At 42.7% G+C, this 16,374-nt stretch overlaps 1 protein-coding gene and 1 long non-coding RNA gene across 10 annotated transcripts in view; one reads left to right on the forward strand and one right to left on the reverse strand.

The window, feature by feature from the left end:
• LOC135307835 (uncharacterized) overlaps window positions 1-16,374 on the forward strand; it is a 53,512-nt gene that overhangs the window by 3,119 nt on the left and 34,019 nt on the right. Inside the window, exon 2 of the long non-coding RNA XR_010368457.1 lies at window positions 9,823-9,896. This is a non-coding gene — a long non-coding RNA (uncharacterized LOC135307835). The remainder of the gene's footprint in view (window positions 1-9,822; window positions 9,897-16,374) is intronic.
• The window catches only part of DOCK3 (dedicator of cytokinesis 3), a 184,742-nt gene continuing 169,003 nt past the window's right edge, over window positions 636-16,374 (reverse strand). For 3 of the 9 annotated variants that reach the window (XM_064432344.1, XM_064432343.1, XM_064432341.1), the window contains 7 exons: window positions 16,176-16,257; window positions 14,132-14,284; window positions 10,641-10,759; window positions 9,634-9,721; window positions 6,201-6,323; window positions 5,576-5,658; window positions 636-5,120 (listed from right to left, as the gene is read on the reverse strand). In XM_064432344.1, the coding sequence (XP_064288414.1) occupies window positions 4,614-5,120; window positions 5,576-5,658; window positions 6,201-6,323; window positions 9,634-9,721; window positions 10,641-10,759; window positions 14,132-14,284; window positions 16,176-16,257 (1,155 nt within the window). In that variant the 3' untranslated portion in view covers window positions 636-4,613. The remainder of the gene's footprint in view (window positions 5,121-5,575; window positions 5,659-6,200; window positions 6,324-9,633; window positions 9,722-10,640; window positions 10,760-14,131; window positions 14,285-16,175; window positions 16,258-16,374) is intronic. The other 6 variants (XM_064432350.1, XM_064432347.1, XM_064432342.1 and 3 more) reach the window with 5 other exon arrangements.

Here is a 16,374-nt window from a genome sequence, read left to right on the forward strand (position 1 = left end):
GGGCCACCTGAAGACTCAGACTTGCTGCTAAATGTCTTTTGGTTTCAAAGTTTTTTTTGTCGGTTTGTCGAGACTTTAAATGAGTTATTTGGTCTCCTGTACAATGACCTGGTTTATTCGTGGTAATGGAAGAAAATTTGAGATTAGGAGCCTGTAGAAGTCACCATAGCTCTCAATTCCCAAATCCTGTGTTCCTACATGTCTTTCACAGCTATCCTGTTAAAGTGATCAGTATCTAAGTACAATTGCAATAAAAGAGTAGCAGTCTTTTAGACAGTGAGGCAGTGGTGGTTTAACCCCAGCTGATAAGGAAGTGGCCCCCAGCCACTCCACTGCTGGCCTAGGGGAGAGCTTTCTCTGAGAGTATTGCCCCAAAACTGTGCCTGGGGCTGTTGCAAGTGCCCATGTACCTGACTAGCCCAGGAGGGGGCTGTACCTGCTGCTTGCTTCAAGAAGTTGATATTAAATAACAAACATGGAAGCCGTTCCCTCACCACACACAAAGTCCTTTAGGTTGCCCCCATTTTTCTCATTCACACGAAGGTGGGAAGTGAGGGCTCTTCCTTGTGTCTTGTGAAGGTTTGGAGCAGCCTGAGGATAGCCCTGCCTCAAGGACAGCAATGACCATACAGCTGTACTGTTTTAATGTCAGGTATTAATCTTTAATTCCACATCACAGCAGTCGAGTGAATGGGTAAGGGAAAGGAACCCAAAACAAACGGCAGATATTTACATCTAAAATTCACACCACTTATTTGTTGGTTTTGGAAACATGCTATCACAATATATACAATGAAGTACCTTTAGGACACTTGTACAAATTAATTTTTTCCTTTTGAATTTGATTTCCATTATAGATAAGATAGCTGTTTTCATTTTATTTTAAACATGAATACACAAAAGAGAAGTGGTTAGAGGTTTTCGCCTTTTTTTTTAAATAAGCACAGAATGCCAGAGGTTAAAAACACATTTACAGGGCAGAATACCAGTCAGACATCACAATCTATACATTTTTTGCTCAATTTCCTGTACAAATACACAGCATTCAAATGGGGGTATTTACAAAGAAGCATGACCAGAGGAAATTTTAAATATCACATAATTTGTTTCCCAAAGGCTCTTGCTCTCTCCAGCCTCCCCAGTTTTGGCTGATACTCCTTAGAAGGGATATGCAATATCCCTTACCTAAAAAAGGGTAAGTAAGCTAAAAACCAAAGAGGAAAATACGAAAAAGGATCTGAGTCTTGCATACAGCAATAAAACCAACCCAACTATTGGGAAAAAAAACATAGGATTCAGAGAAATTGTTTTAATTGCCTTTCTTCTACCACTGTAGCTCCTTCTCAATTTTGTTTCAGATGGGGTCAGCAGGTACACTGATGATGGAGAGATTTATAGCAGAATTCCACCAATTTTCTCAGGAATGCACATGCTATTTTCTTATGCAAAGAAAACCCAATGAAAGCAAGTACACTGAGGTTTGAATTAGAGTTAGGTATAGAATGTCAAGGTCCTGTTCAAAACATCCTGTTGCTGTGGTTTATACAAGGAATCTTCAAATCCTGTTGGGCAAGTGCAACAACTGCTGTTGCTTCCACCTACTCCAGGACTGAGCTCGACGTTGGAGTTGTACTATGCTAAAAGACACCTCACCCTACAGAGAAATAGTAGTTCCAGGCAACATTAGTTCCAAGATTCACAAAATCTCAATAATAGTCTTTCTATCTTCTGCTCCCTTTAAGGCAAACACTGAAAAGGGAGACAGAATACTTGGTAGACATCAGAACAATAACAGAAATTTAACTCCAGAGAGGCTTAAATTTGGTAAACTCAGCAATTCATCCCACCCTTCTTTATGTGGACCTGCCATGTATTAGGTATTTGTACACATCACCTGATTGATCTTTGAACTCTTGCAAATACGTAGGAAAGCCAGACTCCCCAAATGGACTCACTGCTGTTGTACCAGGTCTCTAATCAGAGCAGGAGGATGCATTTTCTGTGACTGATTAGAGATCTGGTGGGCAGGTTTTCCAGCTGCCTGGGACTCAGTCCCATGGTAATTGCATTCTTGGTTATGCAAAGTTTTATTTGCAAGACCTGCTGGTTTTTCACATTAAGGAAGCTTGGTAAGTCACTACATTTACTACTTTTATTCTTGCTGCCAGGAAAAAAAAGAAACTGGGGCAAGGGAAATGGAATTAAAACTTAGTTCTTTTTAAGAACTTCACTGGAAGAGTCTCAGTGGGATTGGAGAATAGCATATGTGAAAACATTTCACCCTTTTCTAAGGAATTACCTTGACTTACCTTTACTGAAAACATCAGTTGTTTTCCTGCATTTGTTCTATACCAGAGATCCAGCTTGGTTTGTTAACAATGAAGACTATCCTAGCATTGGAAAACTCTCCTTCCTGCTAAAGATGAAACATCCACTATAGGCCAGATTTTATTTTCATTGTTTAAATTGTGAAGGATATAATGATTACAAGCAGCCTGTGTTAGTAACAAAATAGAGGAAGCAAGAGAGACTTTGTTCCAGCCAAATAGGCCATTTAAGAAACAAATCTATAACTTAGTAGTTTTGCATGGGCTAGAGCTTGAGAAAGAAAACAAACAAATCCTCTTAAAAGTCCCCTTCATACAACTGCTGAGTCCAGACTTCATACAGCCAGACCATCCTTAGCCAGTTCAGAAACCATGTACTCTGCCCAGTCACTGTATTTAGAGGTAGTGCTAAAGGTGACCTGTAAAAGATTTATAATAATCCTTTTTTGCTTCTTTATGATGTTTTTAGCAGGAGAAACAGAGCAGTTAGGCAGGAATTCAAGATGGAAGTTGGGTGCTGCTCCTGTTTCTGGCACTAATTTATGTGGTGGAGGTCTTACTTGAATGTGCTTCAATTTTTCAGCAGTAGGAAGGAGGGAGGGCTGTTTCCATCCTACGGAGTGTGCTTTGCAGTCTGCAGGTGAAAGGGTTATAAGGAAGGCTAAAATGTGTGTGGGTATGACAAGGGAAAGGAAGGTGGCGTGTTCATCCAAAACCATTAAATATTTGATACTATTTTGATTGAAAATTTCTTGATCAGTGTGAAAACAGGAATAAAAGGTTTCTTAGAACCAAGATATTTTCTTTGTAAAGAACAATATTACCCACAGATACTTTTTTCCTGAACTGTGCAAGTACTGATTAAAAGGCATGTTTTGGGTTCATAGACCTGAACTGTCTTCAGCTCTGCACAGTTCTGGTTTGTGTGGTGTGGCTTGGTTCCCCCACAATGTTCCTCAGCCCTTTCAAGGGCTTATTAATAAAAAATATGGGATGGGGAAAGGGTGTATTGCTGCCTGAGGACAAAAGGAAAAAGAAATCAACCTTCCAGAAGAGAGGAGCAGCAGCTCTTACTGCACATTCTAAAGAAGCAAAAGAGGAAACAAACACTTGTTCTTTACAGGTTGCCTTTAAGGTCCCTGACTCTGGGGTGTACACTTGATACCAGGCATTGCTCAAGTCTTGGTGTTTTCTGTCTGCTCTGAGATGGAGATTCTTTCTGCACACCAGCTGCAGTGAGTTGTTGGAGGGGACTGAGGATATGGAGTTAACAGGAATGAATCTCAGCTCCTGGGTGATGGAAGTTGGTGAGAATTATGATGTTCAGCCCTGAGGCAAGGATTGTTGGATATGATGTGTTTAAGCCACCTTTTCTTTACTGGCTGGGTCATCAACCAGCTTGTGGCATGAGAAACTCAATTTGGTTGGTTTTGTTTTAATCTGGAATAGAAATGCTGGTGTCAACAGCCTGCCCAAAGCTGGGCATGGGAAAGGCCTACAATGAGGTTGTAGCTCCAGTAGCCACCAACCTCCTCTCGTTCTGTAGCACAGATGAATAACATGATTCCCATGAGAAAGCAGGTTGGCTTAGCCAGTGAAAGCAAAATTTAAGAAATGAAACAGTACATAAAAAACAAAGGAGGCAGAGTTTGTTGGAAATGATATCTTGGAGATCAGTGCATCAGCACTGCTTTAGATTGCCTCAGCACCTATGAACCAATGCAGGGAGATCACTGCACAGATATGTACAATCCTGCTCTCAAAAGAGCCAATTTCTTCTTAGAATTGCCATCTTTCCACTGCCTGCAGCTCATGCACCTTCCAGCCTGACAGTTCATAGAATCCCTGATTTCAGCAATGAGCTTTCAATTCTGTACAGCAAAGAAATATGTCCCTAGTGCAACTGCTTCTACTCATGTGCGTCTCAGAACTGGGAGGGAAGCAGGTTCAAAATCAACTTGCCACATTCCCCCCGTTTTCCCCTCCACTTAAAATTGTATTTTTCATCTTCTGCAAGTCTCTATGGCTCATATGCCGTGTGATGTGGTTAAGAAACTGCAGAAGGAATAAACTGTCCACTGCACAGAAAGTTAAAAAACATAACGGAAAGGTGTAAAAAGAAATTAAAAAGGAAAGCAGCAACCTGCCATGCTGGCCCAACTGCTTCTGTGGGCTTCAGACATAACCTTGCGGCAGTAGAAAATCGGTTTGCTGTTCTCCGAGTCCCGCTCTCTCTGTCGTATCCAGACCTGGAATGCCAATGCCAGCTGCACGCCAGAGCTGTCCCTACTGCTCACTGATGCCGTGCTCCCATGCCACCCTGGCCTGCTCTTCCTTTCCACCACTCACTGGTTGGGACACTTTACGATGCAACGGGCGGTGTTTGTCGTCATCTTCAATCATCATCCCCTCCTCGTTCTCCATGTTTGGCAGCCGGGAGTGGTAAGGTTTGGGGGGCAAAGCAGGAGGGTCCATGGTGTCCTGAGGAATGACTCCAGTTGGAGCAGAGTGGCTTCGGCATGGCTGGGATTTGAGCGACTCCAGGACATCAGGCTCAGAGAGACTGTACCTGACAGGGAGGTAGGGTGTCTCCAGATCTTCGTCAGTGTTCCAGGCCTGGCTGGGCACAGAATCCATGGTGTCTGTGCGAGGAGGTGGTTCAGAAGAATGTCCAAAATTGCTCTCGCTCAAGGAAGAGACACCACTGCTGGCACTGCCCGATAAAGTGGAGTTACTGCCATCTAGACCAGACTGCGGACTGGTGGGTGATGCAGGGATAGGATGAAGAGGGGACTGTTTGGAGAGAAACAAAACCAGGTTAAAATTGACAAAGGAGGCAATCTTGTGTGTTGATCCCCATTTCAGGTTTTGACAGCGTTGTTAACAACGGCACAGTTCCATTTATGTTCAGAATGTCAAGGATTATTGGTTGACATGTATGGAAGTACTATTTGTGGGCAGACAAGTGCACTCAACAACACCAGAGCTGTTAGAGAAATAGTAGCTGAGGTGATGATCAGGGTGCTGAAATCACAGCATATGGTGCAAAAAAGGAAAAGGGAAGGACCTACAACCCGTGTGTTATTTCTATAGCGTTCAGCTGTGGAATAGGTTAAGAGCTTTCAGTGGGTTTTCTCATGTGCAAGTTACTAGCATGTTATAAATAGTGTTTCTGTGTTCACAGGCTGTTTGGTGGGAGCAGAGAAGGGGAGATCCCTTCCAGGAGCCCATTGTGCTCCTGCCATTACCTTGCGCAACGTTCGTGCGGGCAGGGCCGGAGGAGCATCACTGAGCTGGTGGTGGAAGGCATCGAAGTGCAGTGAGTAGTGTCCTGCAACGAGACAAGGGTCAGAAATGCAGCCTTGTGCTGTTTCATTGCAGCCACAGAGCTGGGTTTAGCTCTGTAATGCCAGCCTAGAGCTGCCTGTCTGATGGGTACTGCGGAGTGCATCTGTCACACACAGGCTGCTAAGGAGAAGTTAAGTGCAGAGAGATGTTTCACTGCTCCATTATCGAGAATCTCATGGCAAGGCAACAGGCTCTTAAACAATCAACATTTGAAGTTTCATTCTGTAAGCTTAAATTACTGCGAAAGTTGGTCATTGGAAGAAGCCACACCAAGTTTTGACACTTTCACACTTAATTCTTGTCCCAAAGTACACAAAAGTCCATATTGCTTAAGGACTGCAAGAATTTGAAGATTTGGAAAAAAAAATTGAAAACCTAGAAGACCAGGAAAGAAAGACAATGGGGTTTTGTTTCTGGTTGTTTTTACAGGGGTGGGGGGAAAAGGCTATAGTCAGCTTTTAGGTGGTGTGGATTTGTGTGTGTGACCTGCAGGATTTGCAGCAGGCCTGCTGGGCAGGTCCTTACCATGGGGCAGGCTTCGGGGAGGCACTGGTGGGGCCAGGGTGCCCCCGGCGTGGGCAGACAGGAACGGCAGCGCCTCCCGGCTTCCGCTGTCCAGGCTCCAGCTACTGGGTGCTGCTGGCACAGCTGAAGGATTGAAACACATGGAACTCGGGTAACAGGACAGGGAGCTGTGGGGCCAGCACTGGCTTTCCAGAGTGCTCTTCAGCAGCAGAGAGACAGAGTCCAGGGACTCAGTGAATGGCAGGATTGAAAGCACAGAAAGGCTACAGAGGGTTAAGTTTAGAGATGCTTTGTTAAGGATGGGAGAGTTAGGTGATTGCAGGGTTAGTCTGCTCAGCTCCCCTCCATCCCTGGGCTCATTTCTAATAAATCTGAAGAGCAGTAGGACTCTGGCAGGATTTTTGCAAATCAGTGTGGAGGTAAAAATGAAATCCCACCATAAGAATGGTGGCTGGATCTCAGGTGTGAGCTGTCCTGCTTTGTGGGGAGTGGGGACAAAGGAACATGGCAAAACCCTCTGGAAACACAGGATGGTCTGTGGCTGCACTGCAGGCTCAGTAAGGACTGAATAAAGGACATGAAGGAAATTATACCTCAATCTGTTTCAATCTGTTGCAAAAGAAATTACTTCAAAGTTCCAATTTACTAAGCTACAGAGTTGATCAAGAGCTTTGATGACAAAATATTTAAATACAACAGTTTGGCCTCCTTGTATTACAAGTCTCCTGAACAGATCAAGCTTTTGTGAATCAGGAAGTATAAAGAGAACAATGCTTGCTGCATTTAACAGACAGTGAATATTAACTTCATGGACTTGGTTTTTCATAAAAATAAAAGCTGCTTCTTGACATGAACATGAACCTTTTTCAAGATCTTGAGAATTCTGTCAACCTTCAACATTATTAAAATGCACCTTTCTTCCAAACAAGACTTGATTTATTCTGAGAAGAGACATACAATAGTTGTATGTTTATTTAAAAACAAATAGTCAACTGCAACTGCTTCAGATTAGCAAAGAAAGAAAAAAAGTAATTAATTGAGCTTGTCAAAGAAAACTGAGATAAAAATAGCTTTTTCCATCTTCAGTTTGCAAAATGGAAGCCTGGAGAAATAAACATGGAGTTTGACATCTGAAGAGGATTGCTCCTTAATTAAAATGCCTGCAGCCATTCTTGGTACATTTCTTTCTAAAATGACTTTGAAAGGTTTCTCTTTTTTTATTTTTTTTTGTCTCCCTAGTTCATGAGTTAGCATGAGCACGGGCTCCCCAAGGCCTAAAATTCCCTAAAGTAAAAAAGATCACAAAGTGACAGCTTCAAAAGACAGAACAAACCCCATAAAAATATAAAAGTAAATATTTTTTTTTAAAGAGAGACTCTGCCTGAGAACCTGTGAAAGGCATATGAAGAAGAATCTTGAGAGAGAACAGGTTCAAACCAGGGCCTACCTCTCTGTATAAGTAATGTGGCTCCAGATGGATTTTCCCTGTACACGTGCAGAGTGCTCTAATTTGCACTACTGCAATTGGTGTCAACAGGCTAAAACAGAGGGACAAGATGCAACAGCAGTGCCAGCCTTGCTCATCTCTCCTGCCATGTCCCATCATCAGATGAAAAGGAAGAAAACTTTTTTGATTTGCTTGGCCTGTAAAACTATTGCTGTGCTTGTTGTTTTGGGTTTTTTTAAAACACTGAGATGCAGAATGAGAATGTGAAGAACACATGGTAGCCCAGTGAAAAATCCATTTATGCTTTCTCAGTGTTCCCTCATTCATAGCCTTTTGAATATTTAGGAGTGCTGGAAGAAGGTGGGATGGTTTTGAAGAGTTTATGCTGCCCAGTAAAACCAGTGTTTTAGCCAAAATGCTTCAGGGAAGAACCAAAGCTGGGAGGTCCCAGTGCTGTGACTTAGCCCAAGTCTCTCTCTGTGACTGTTCAGTGGCCAAGTTTAATTAGTGAGGAGGCTGCATTTGAACCACTCTGCCCCGGGTGACTGATGTCACCACTGTCACTGGGAATTACCAAACAGAACTGACACGGCCAGGAGGGGTGGGGGAAGTCAGGCCCTGACTGCTCACAAAACCAGGGCAGATGGCATCCCAGCTATGTAGGATGCTGAGCTTCAGGCCTTCCAGCAGCACCTGGAATGCATTTTGCCACCAGCCAGGCACAAGAGCTGGGATTCCTGCCTCACCATCCCCACTGAACATCACCTGTGTCTTTGGTGGCTTCTTAGGGATTCTGTCTTTGGTCTCCTGGCACTGAATACCACACTCCTGCATAACAGCACCCACAGATACAAATTCAAGTATTTTTTCCTAGACAGACAAATATTTATCTGCCTTCTTTTTCAGATCTTTCTCCTGTTCAGTACAAAGATCTCACCATCTCTGTTATATGTTTTGTTCAAACTAACATGGATGGAGCTCTTAATCCCTGACTCCCCATCTGAACTCTCTTGTCATCACTCATTATTGTCATCAAGTCATCATTCTGCCATTTATTCAGAACTGGCGTTTGGTTTCAATCTAGGCCACTCGTGTTGAACTAGGGGATTCTGATTTATTAGAAATTCTAAAATAAAATCTGGATTTTTTTAAGGTACAGTTTAGTTCTGGCACAGCTACTGAAACAAAAAGAGATAAAAATCTGAGTGTGCGATGTAGGTCAGACTAGATAGTAGCAGTGGTCTTTCCTGGCCTTAAAAATCTTTAAAAGATACCATTTTTCCCAGCAGTACATGACTGTTGCTTGCTTAAGCAGCCTCCTTTTCTTAGATTTTGATTCAGGAATTTTGCCCTCTTCAGCTTTTTCAGAATGCTGGCTTTCAGATCATTTTTGAGCCCATCATTTTGTCCATGGCACCTCCTTCCCAAGCTGCTCCTTTTCTCGTACACCAAACAAATTCTTTCTCCTCTTTCAGTTTTTTTCCCCCTGCAGGGACTCTGCCTGTTTCTTCTTCAAAATAATGAGTTAAAAAAGCATATATTGCTATATGATAAATAAATATAAAACTACCTCAGAGAGAGATTATGAGGAATGTTTGTATTTTGAGCAATACGTGTGTATTAAAAAGCAGTATAACTCATGAGTAAAACATATAGTCCCAGTCTTGGGCTGTTCTTAGATAACTTCTCATTTGCTGCTTTGCAAGTTTGCTTGACAAAGGCTGCAGGAATTGTTTCAATAACAAAATGCTAAACTCAGAAAGCTTTCTGAAATAGGGAGGTCTGTGCCACCCCACCCTACTGTGAAGGCTCTGAAATGATGGTAGGTTGGCAGAAGGCCCAGTTAATTAAACTGTTAATTAGAAAAGTGTGAGAGAAATGCACTCCGCCAGGAAATGTAGAAGCCCATTTGTTACTTGCTGTAGCATGACCAGAGGAATAATATTTTAGCTAGCAAGCATGCATGCTGCAGAGGAAGAGGAGTACCTTTCTCAGCCACAGACAGGTTGGGATCACTGCAAGGTTTGCAGGGTCCAATCATTTGCTGGATCAAGGCGCGCTGGAAATTTGGAGGCTAAGAGAGAAGAAAGTTAGCAAAGAAGAGTTAAAAAAAATAAAAAAAGGTTACAGACCAGCTGAGGTAACATGGGAACTTTCTGTTCCTTTTTTTTTTAGCAAAGAAGTTTTTAAACTAAAGATTCCCTGGGAGCCTCAAGCTGTGCCTACCTTGGCAGGTAGTGCGGTGCAAGGTGAGTGGATCTCTGGGGTGTACGTGTGCTGAGGGCCCACAGTTCCTGCTCTCTGGAGGAGTGATTTCAGACTAGCTCTAGCCTGGCCTTGTGCCCATTAGCAGCTGGAATACAGTGTTTTCCCTCTGAAGCCTATCTTTGGTTTTGTTTGAACATTGATTTTGCATGCTTTGAGACAGCTCTCCAATGCAAGTGTGGTAAGTGGGCAGGATCAGGAGATTCCTTTCAAAAGCGCAGGCCAGGGTGAGATTTAAATGCCTACATGTAGGAACACTTCTCAATTTGTCCAGTGAAATTAGGGCACAGAATTTTTTAAAAACCATGTATCAGTATATTATTTCAGCCTCTCATGGTTTTTGATACCTCTGGAAATCATAAAGTTATTTAGAATAAACTTGGAGGTTAGACTGCAGGACGGATGGCCATGGTTCTAAACAAATAAAGAAAATGGTGTGACTATTTGCAGTGGACCAGGGCTCACAGGATGAAGTTGGGGAGTGAGTCCATTTTCACAGGACGTGTCTGCTCTTTTAACAGCCACTACAGTTTGTATCAATCAACTGCCACAGTGAGTGCCTCCAGGGGTGGACTAATAGGGAAAGTTCTGCTTCACCTCTGAAAATGATCCTAAGTTGCTGTGCTTTCCAAAAATAAAAAAGAAAGCTTTAAGGTGGTCAAAGCCAGCAAAAGTACAGCCTCAGTTTGAGGTGGTTGAAGTGACACAGAAGAGCTCAGAGGTGCTACCTGTCCGTTTTCCATGATGGCTGCGGGGTACATGGCGCTGCTCGGTCGGTCCCGGTGCGCTGGCAGCAGCATCATCATCTCCCGAGAGTGGCGGTACTTATCTGGTAGAGAGGGAGAGCCTGTAAACAAGTGAGAAAAATCACGTACACGGGACAAACAACAGCCATGTCTCTGCATGCCCAGGGATCTCAGTCCTCCTGTGCACTTGGCTCGGACGCACGAGCTCACAGGACTCAGGGAAACACGGTGCCGAGCCCACTAAGCAGCTGACTGTTGGTGGTGCATAGCACGAGGATGGAGGAAGAAGTGGCTTCTTGTATGCAATTAAGGACATACCACGTAGGGCGTGTGACATGTGTGTGTCCCTAGCTGTATGTTGCAAAGTGCTTCCTTTCAATCATAAAAAAGTGGGCACTGTGTGGAATCAGCTGTGGCTGTGCCTAATGCTCCCTTGCCCCATAAAGTATTGTAGAGTTACAGAAATGCCATAAAATTGTTAATTTTAGGACTGAATGTGAGAGAAAAGGATAAAAGCTTGAGATACACCATTCAGTTAAAGCAGAAATCTATAGGAAAATACTTTATTCCTTGGTTCTGGATAGGGGTAAGTGTTGCCATTTAATTGGTGCTATCTTGGTCAGCTTCCTCTTGTTAAAGCAAACCAACCCCAACAATAAATAGTATATTCTATAAATGTGAGAGGCACTTTGCTTACAATGCTGCTGTAATGATGATTACTATAGTGTTGCTGTACTGAGCCCTTTGATGACACCAGACATTTACCAATGCCTAGACTTTTATAGTAGGAATAATAAGTTTGATTTATCTATTAGTTATCTGTATAGTTGTCATTTAAGGTGTTGGGGTATTTCATGTAACAGCTTCCTGGCAGGTGGAATTACTTGGGACTCATGTCCTTCAAGGTGAGTGCCACATAACAATACACCTTCTGGTGTGCAACAGCTGACAGTGGATTTGCCTGAAGAATGATTCTCATTAGTGACTTCCTAAAGTCTGACACTACTGATACACGCAACCCTCGGGATGCACAATATCAGGCAGGATTGATGTTGTGAAGCTGCTGAAGTGAGCTGTAATTTGCACTGATTGTTGATTGCGTCACAAACACGCACTGAACAGATGGCAGCACACAGCGCATTACAGAGCCATGCCGGCTTTGGGGAATACATGCCCCCTCTGGCAAACTTCCACAACCACACACGTTACCTGGACAGCACTCCAACATATGAGCAAAGGCATTGGTGCTGGTTGATGCAGCTTTTACCCCAGCAAAAGCAAACATGCAGTTTTGGGGACTAATATTCAGCACACAGTGGAAGGAACAATGTGTCCAGCAGAATGCAGGATAAAATCCTACAATTGCAACATTTCCATGAAGGGGGCAGATGCCAGATTAATCTACACCCCCACTCTGACATGAACAGTAGCAGAGTATCTGCATTCTAGTCCCGAACCCATTTTCTCCCCAGACATAGAACAGAAACATAATTAGACGACATTCTTTGCTTTTATGTACAACATTAGCTTGGAGAACACGGTGTTAACGCTTTGTGCTGAGTCTTTTCCTCACAGGTCACAGGTAGTCCTGTTCTGCAGGACAAATGTTAAGATGCTGAACTTTTAGGTGTGCCCAGAACTACAGCACAGCACAACCTACACTGCAAACTTTCTCCTTTTTATTTATCTTGTCATCCTTGCTTTTTTATGTCAAAGATCAAACCACCTCTACTGCTGTCACTTTATATGGGATTACAGTGTCAAAAGACCTTGGACTGCAGGACCTGAAAAATCCCACATGTGCTGGCAGAGTGTAGTTTAAAAAACTGCTACCCTAAATTTGTCATTAACTATAGCTATAAAAATGGCAACAGATTATGCCAAGTGTCCAGTCTGCAAACAAAATTTAAGTATTGCTGCTTTGGACAGATAGAGAGCACAATAACCACAGTTTCTTTCAGGGACTGGCAAAACTTAAACAGCAAAGTCAAAAAAGGCTTCTAAAGCTTCCAGAGCAGACAGTGGCCATAATAAATGCTGCAGCATGTGTCAGGGCTTACTCCTTTTAGCATGTAGCTTGGTGCACTTGATGTGTGCAGCACTATAGGTACTTTCTAATGAGAAAGGAAAACCTGTGCTAAAGCCAGAGATAGTTTTGCTTTTTAAAATTATAAATATGTTAATCCACTTGTGACAAGTATTAATTTTAAGTAATAAACTGAATGTTAATGTAAAGTCAAAACTCATTGAATCTCTTCTCCTGATTCATAATTTTTATTATGGTTATGAAAAGTTTGCTCCTGCACCAAATTGGAATTTTTTTATTTAAAAAGGAAGTTTTAATGTAAGTACATGTATTCTTGCAAAGTGCTGAGTAAGACACCAGGACCCATTTTCTACACCTTAACAAGGGACAGTGTCCAGGAAGCAGTAGGGATGCCTTTAGAGGCCAGTCAAGTGTCATGTGGGAATTGCTTTTTGAGTGCTTTGGAGGAGTCCTAACTTATTTTAAATTAAATTACTGACAAACCCTAACTCACTCGCAGCTCTTTCCAGGCCATTTTGAGTTACAGTTTCTTGCTTTCTGAACCCTGGCTTGTGTAATCTTTTAACTGCAGTGAAGTTCAGCAGTGCCTCGTGAGCCACCTCAAATGAAGCCAAACTGAACTGAATTTCCTGCTGACCTTTTACACAACAGTGGTGCTTCCCTGACAGGGAAGAAACTACTCAAGGGTCAAGCCAGGTGAAAACTGAGAGGTACATACTTGTAATAATGAGTAACTGCTAATGTCTATTGTTAGCACAGAATTAGCAAATTCTTGCAGTATTCTGAGTTCAGTTCTATCTCAGCCTTCTGCTGTAACTTGTATAGATTACAATTAGTGTAAATGTTGATGCCTTAATCTGCAGTTCATTGATAACATCAAATCATTGATCAACTTTCATGATGACTATCCTTTAAAAATTCTTTATACATTAATAGCTTAGTTACTTTCTTTGGGCAAGCCAAATAATCACCTATTTTAAAGATTCATAAAAGGGTAATTTTTTTTGAAGGGGAGAACAATTTAAATTCCTCCTGGATTCTTAATACAAAAGGCCATGGCTTCCTTTGGTCACTGATGGAACTAATTTGTTATAAAGATACCCATCTCCTCAGGAAAGGACTCTGCAGTAAAACAGAGAAAGTGGTCTGAGTACCTGCATTATCATTTGAATAAATGAGAGAAGCATTTAAAAATCAAGCTAAACCCTAGAAATCCTATCCAACCATGCTCAGGTTAAAGCCACAGGTGACAAAGATGTTAAGCTGATAAATTTAGGTGGCCTTTATGAAATAAATTGTTGGCCCTTGTCCACTTCCCATCTGACAAGTGTTCAGCTGCAGCATCGTGACTCTCGGAGCTTTGTTGGCAGTCTCAGCAGAAAGGCCAGGGGTTGGATGGGTCATGGAGACTGAACTATCCTCTCACCTCTAGAGGTGGTCCCTCCAGGACAGAGATGAGGCACATGGGTGGGGGCAGCGTGGGGGAACTTGCACAGCTGCCGCCCATGCTGTATCTGCTCTGTGGGTAAATAGAGGGCTTCAGCCTCCAGTGGTGTCAATCCAGCACCTTTCACCAGCGCTAAATTAAAAAGAATATAAATAAATACCAAAAAAAAGAAAAAAAAAAGGATAGAGGTGCATTGGCAGAGCTGCATGTCACATCTGTGAAGTACCTTGCTCCAGCCAGTGATACTGGTCTCATTTTCACAAGCATCAAATTCACCCAGTTAAAAAACAAAATAAAAGGAAGAATCACCAAGGAGAACACAGCTGCATTACCACAGTGGAATTTAAGTGTAAGGGCTTTTTCTCATTAGGAAGAGCTCCGTTTCCAACAGCACTGTTGTAATAACCAGGACAGTGACTGGCACACTGGGAAACACAGATTGCACCTGAGACCTTCCTAGAAGTGAAATCCCATGAGTGGGTAATGTCTGAATGCTGTGCTCACCTAATTTAACAGTGAACAGAACAGCAGAGAAGAAATGTCATATCACAGGCTATATAAGTATTTTTCAAACTCATTACTTCTCTTCCTGTTTCCCATTTGAGATCTGACTGGGTCCCATCCCTGGGAGGTGCTGTTGGCTCACCCAGCAGCCCAGACCCTTTGGAGCATTCATCACGTTGGTTTCCAAGCAACAGTGAATAATACCGTAAAGAGGGAAGCTGGTGATGCTTTGCAGTCATCAGGCTCAGAAAGACTGTCACAGCCTGCCACAGCCTGTCACTGTGAGCCTGTCACTGGACTTCTAAAGTGGAAAACAGCGTGAAACAGTACAGCAGCAAAGTCTTCAGATCCCCCAAGATTCCCATGCCAGCTGAGGCACATCCGCTTAGGGACGTCTTCCTGACATGATACCCTCTCCTCAGTTCCATCTGCCCTCTCCTCTTATTCTGGTTTCACCTGGTTACTGTTTGTCATGATTTTCCTTCCAGCCCTTGGTAATTAGTGAAGCTGTTTGCCTTTATTTGAAGATGTTCACTTCTCACCTTTCTACTCCATCTGATCCCTCAATTAAATCACCTTGCTGCATCTGTGTCATAACAACAGCCAGTCAATTAGGATTTTACTGACAGATGGAGCAAAAAAGCCCCAAGACTGCTTGACAGAAAGGGCTCTTCTCCATATTCCCTCTCCATCAGGAGACACAGAATTCCCCTGTATGGAAAGAGAATTCCCCTGTATGGTAAGATTTAAATATCAGCCTTTATCTCTGACTGTATCCTGGACACCTTCTTCAGATGCCTGTGAAAAGAGGTGTAGAACCTGCAACTGAGAACCCAAAATGAGAGGAAAAAACCAAAAACCTTTAAGAGAAGTTAGGAAAGTCAGGAGATCACATGGAGTGGTTTTGCTTCAGCTGGGGAAGAAAATAATTAGCAATATCAAGACCAGCTACTGTAACACAAAGGCAATATGAGTACCCCCAGAGTCTGCTTTTATATTTTTTCCTTTCTTCAAGAATTTCTCAGCAGGGAAGCCCTTCTTTATCTCCATTATTTAAAATTTGTATCTTTCAACATTCATCCTGTACATCTACTTTTGTATACATATGTTTCTGCTAAACTGCCTCAAGTCCTTTTTTGTCATAATTTCTTTAAGCTTGTAAAATTATTTCTTTGCCTTTGTCTTCATGATCTCTCTTTTAAGTACTATAGCGAGGACTATTCTTGTTTTCCTCTAGACTGCCTGCCACAATTTTGTGGTGGAACAATGGAAATCATTATGAAATTCAACCGCCTGAAACCAGCACGTATTAGAGATACATTTGATATATGGATGAAAAAAAGCTTAAATGGGGAATTAAACCATTTGTAAAGAACAAGTATTGAAGAGGTATTTACACGTCCAAAAGAGAAAGAGTGTTACATGTCAATGTAGTGGTGTTTCACCTGTAAGTCAGCGAGGCTGCCAGGTTTAGGGAAGCCCTGCAGGTGCCCCCCAATCAGGGCCTGTCCATGCTTACCTCGAGCACTGGAAGGGGCAGAGTTGATCATCTGGGATGGTGCTGAGTGAGTGGAGCTCAGGCTGGAGGTGGAAGGACTAGCCTAGGATGAGGATAAAACAGAGACATTGGTGACTGAGCCTTGGTACCTGGGCTTAGGAAAACAAGATGCAGAAGGCAGAGAAACCATTGAGAGAGACCTGAGCACATCAGTGCCTTA

Source organism: Passer domesticus, chromosome 9, assembly GCF_036417665.1.
Source record: "Passer domesticus isolate bPasDom1 chromosome 9, bPasDom1.hap1, whole genome shotgun sequence".
Taxonomy (NCBI): domain Eukaryota; kingdom Metazoa; phylum Chordata; class Aves; order Passeriformes; family Passeridae; genus Passer; species Passer domesticus.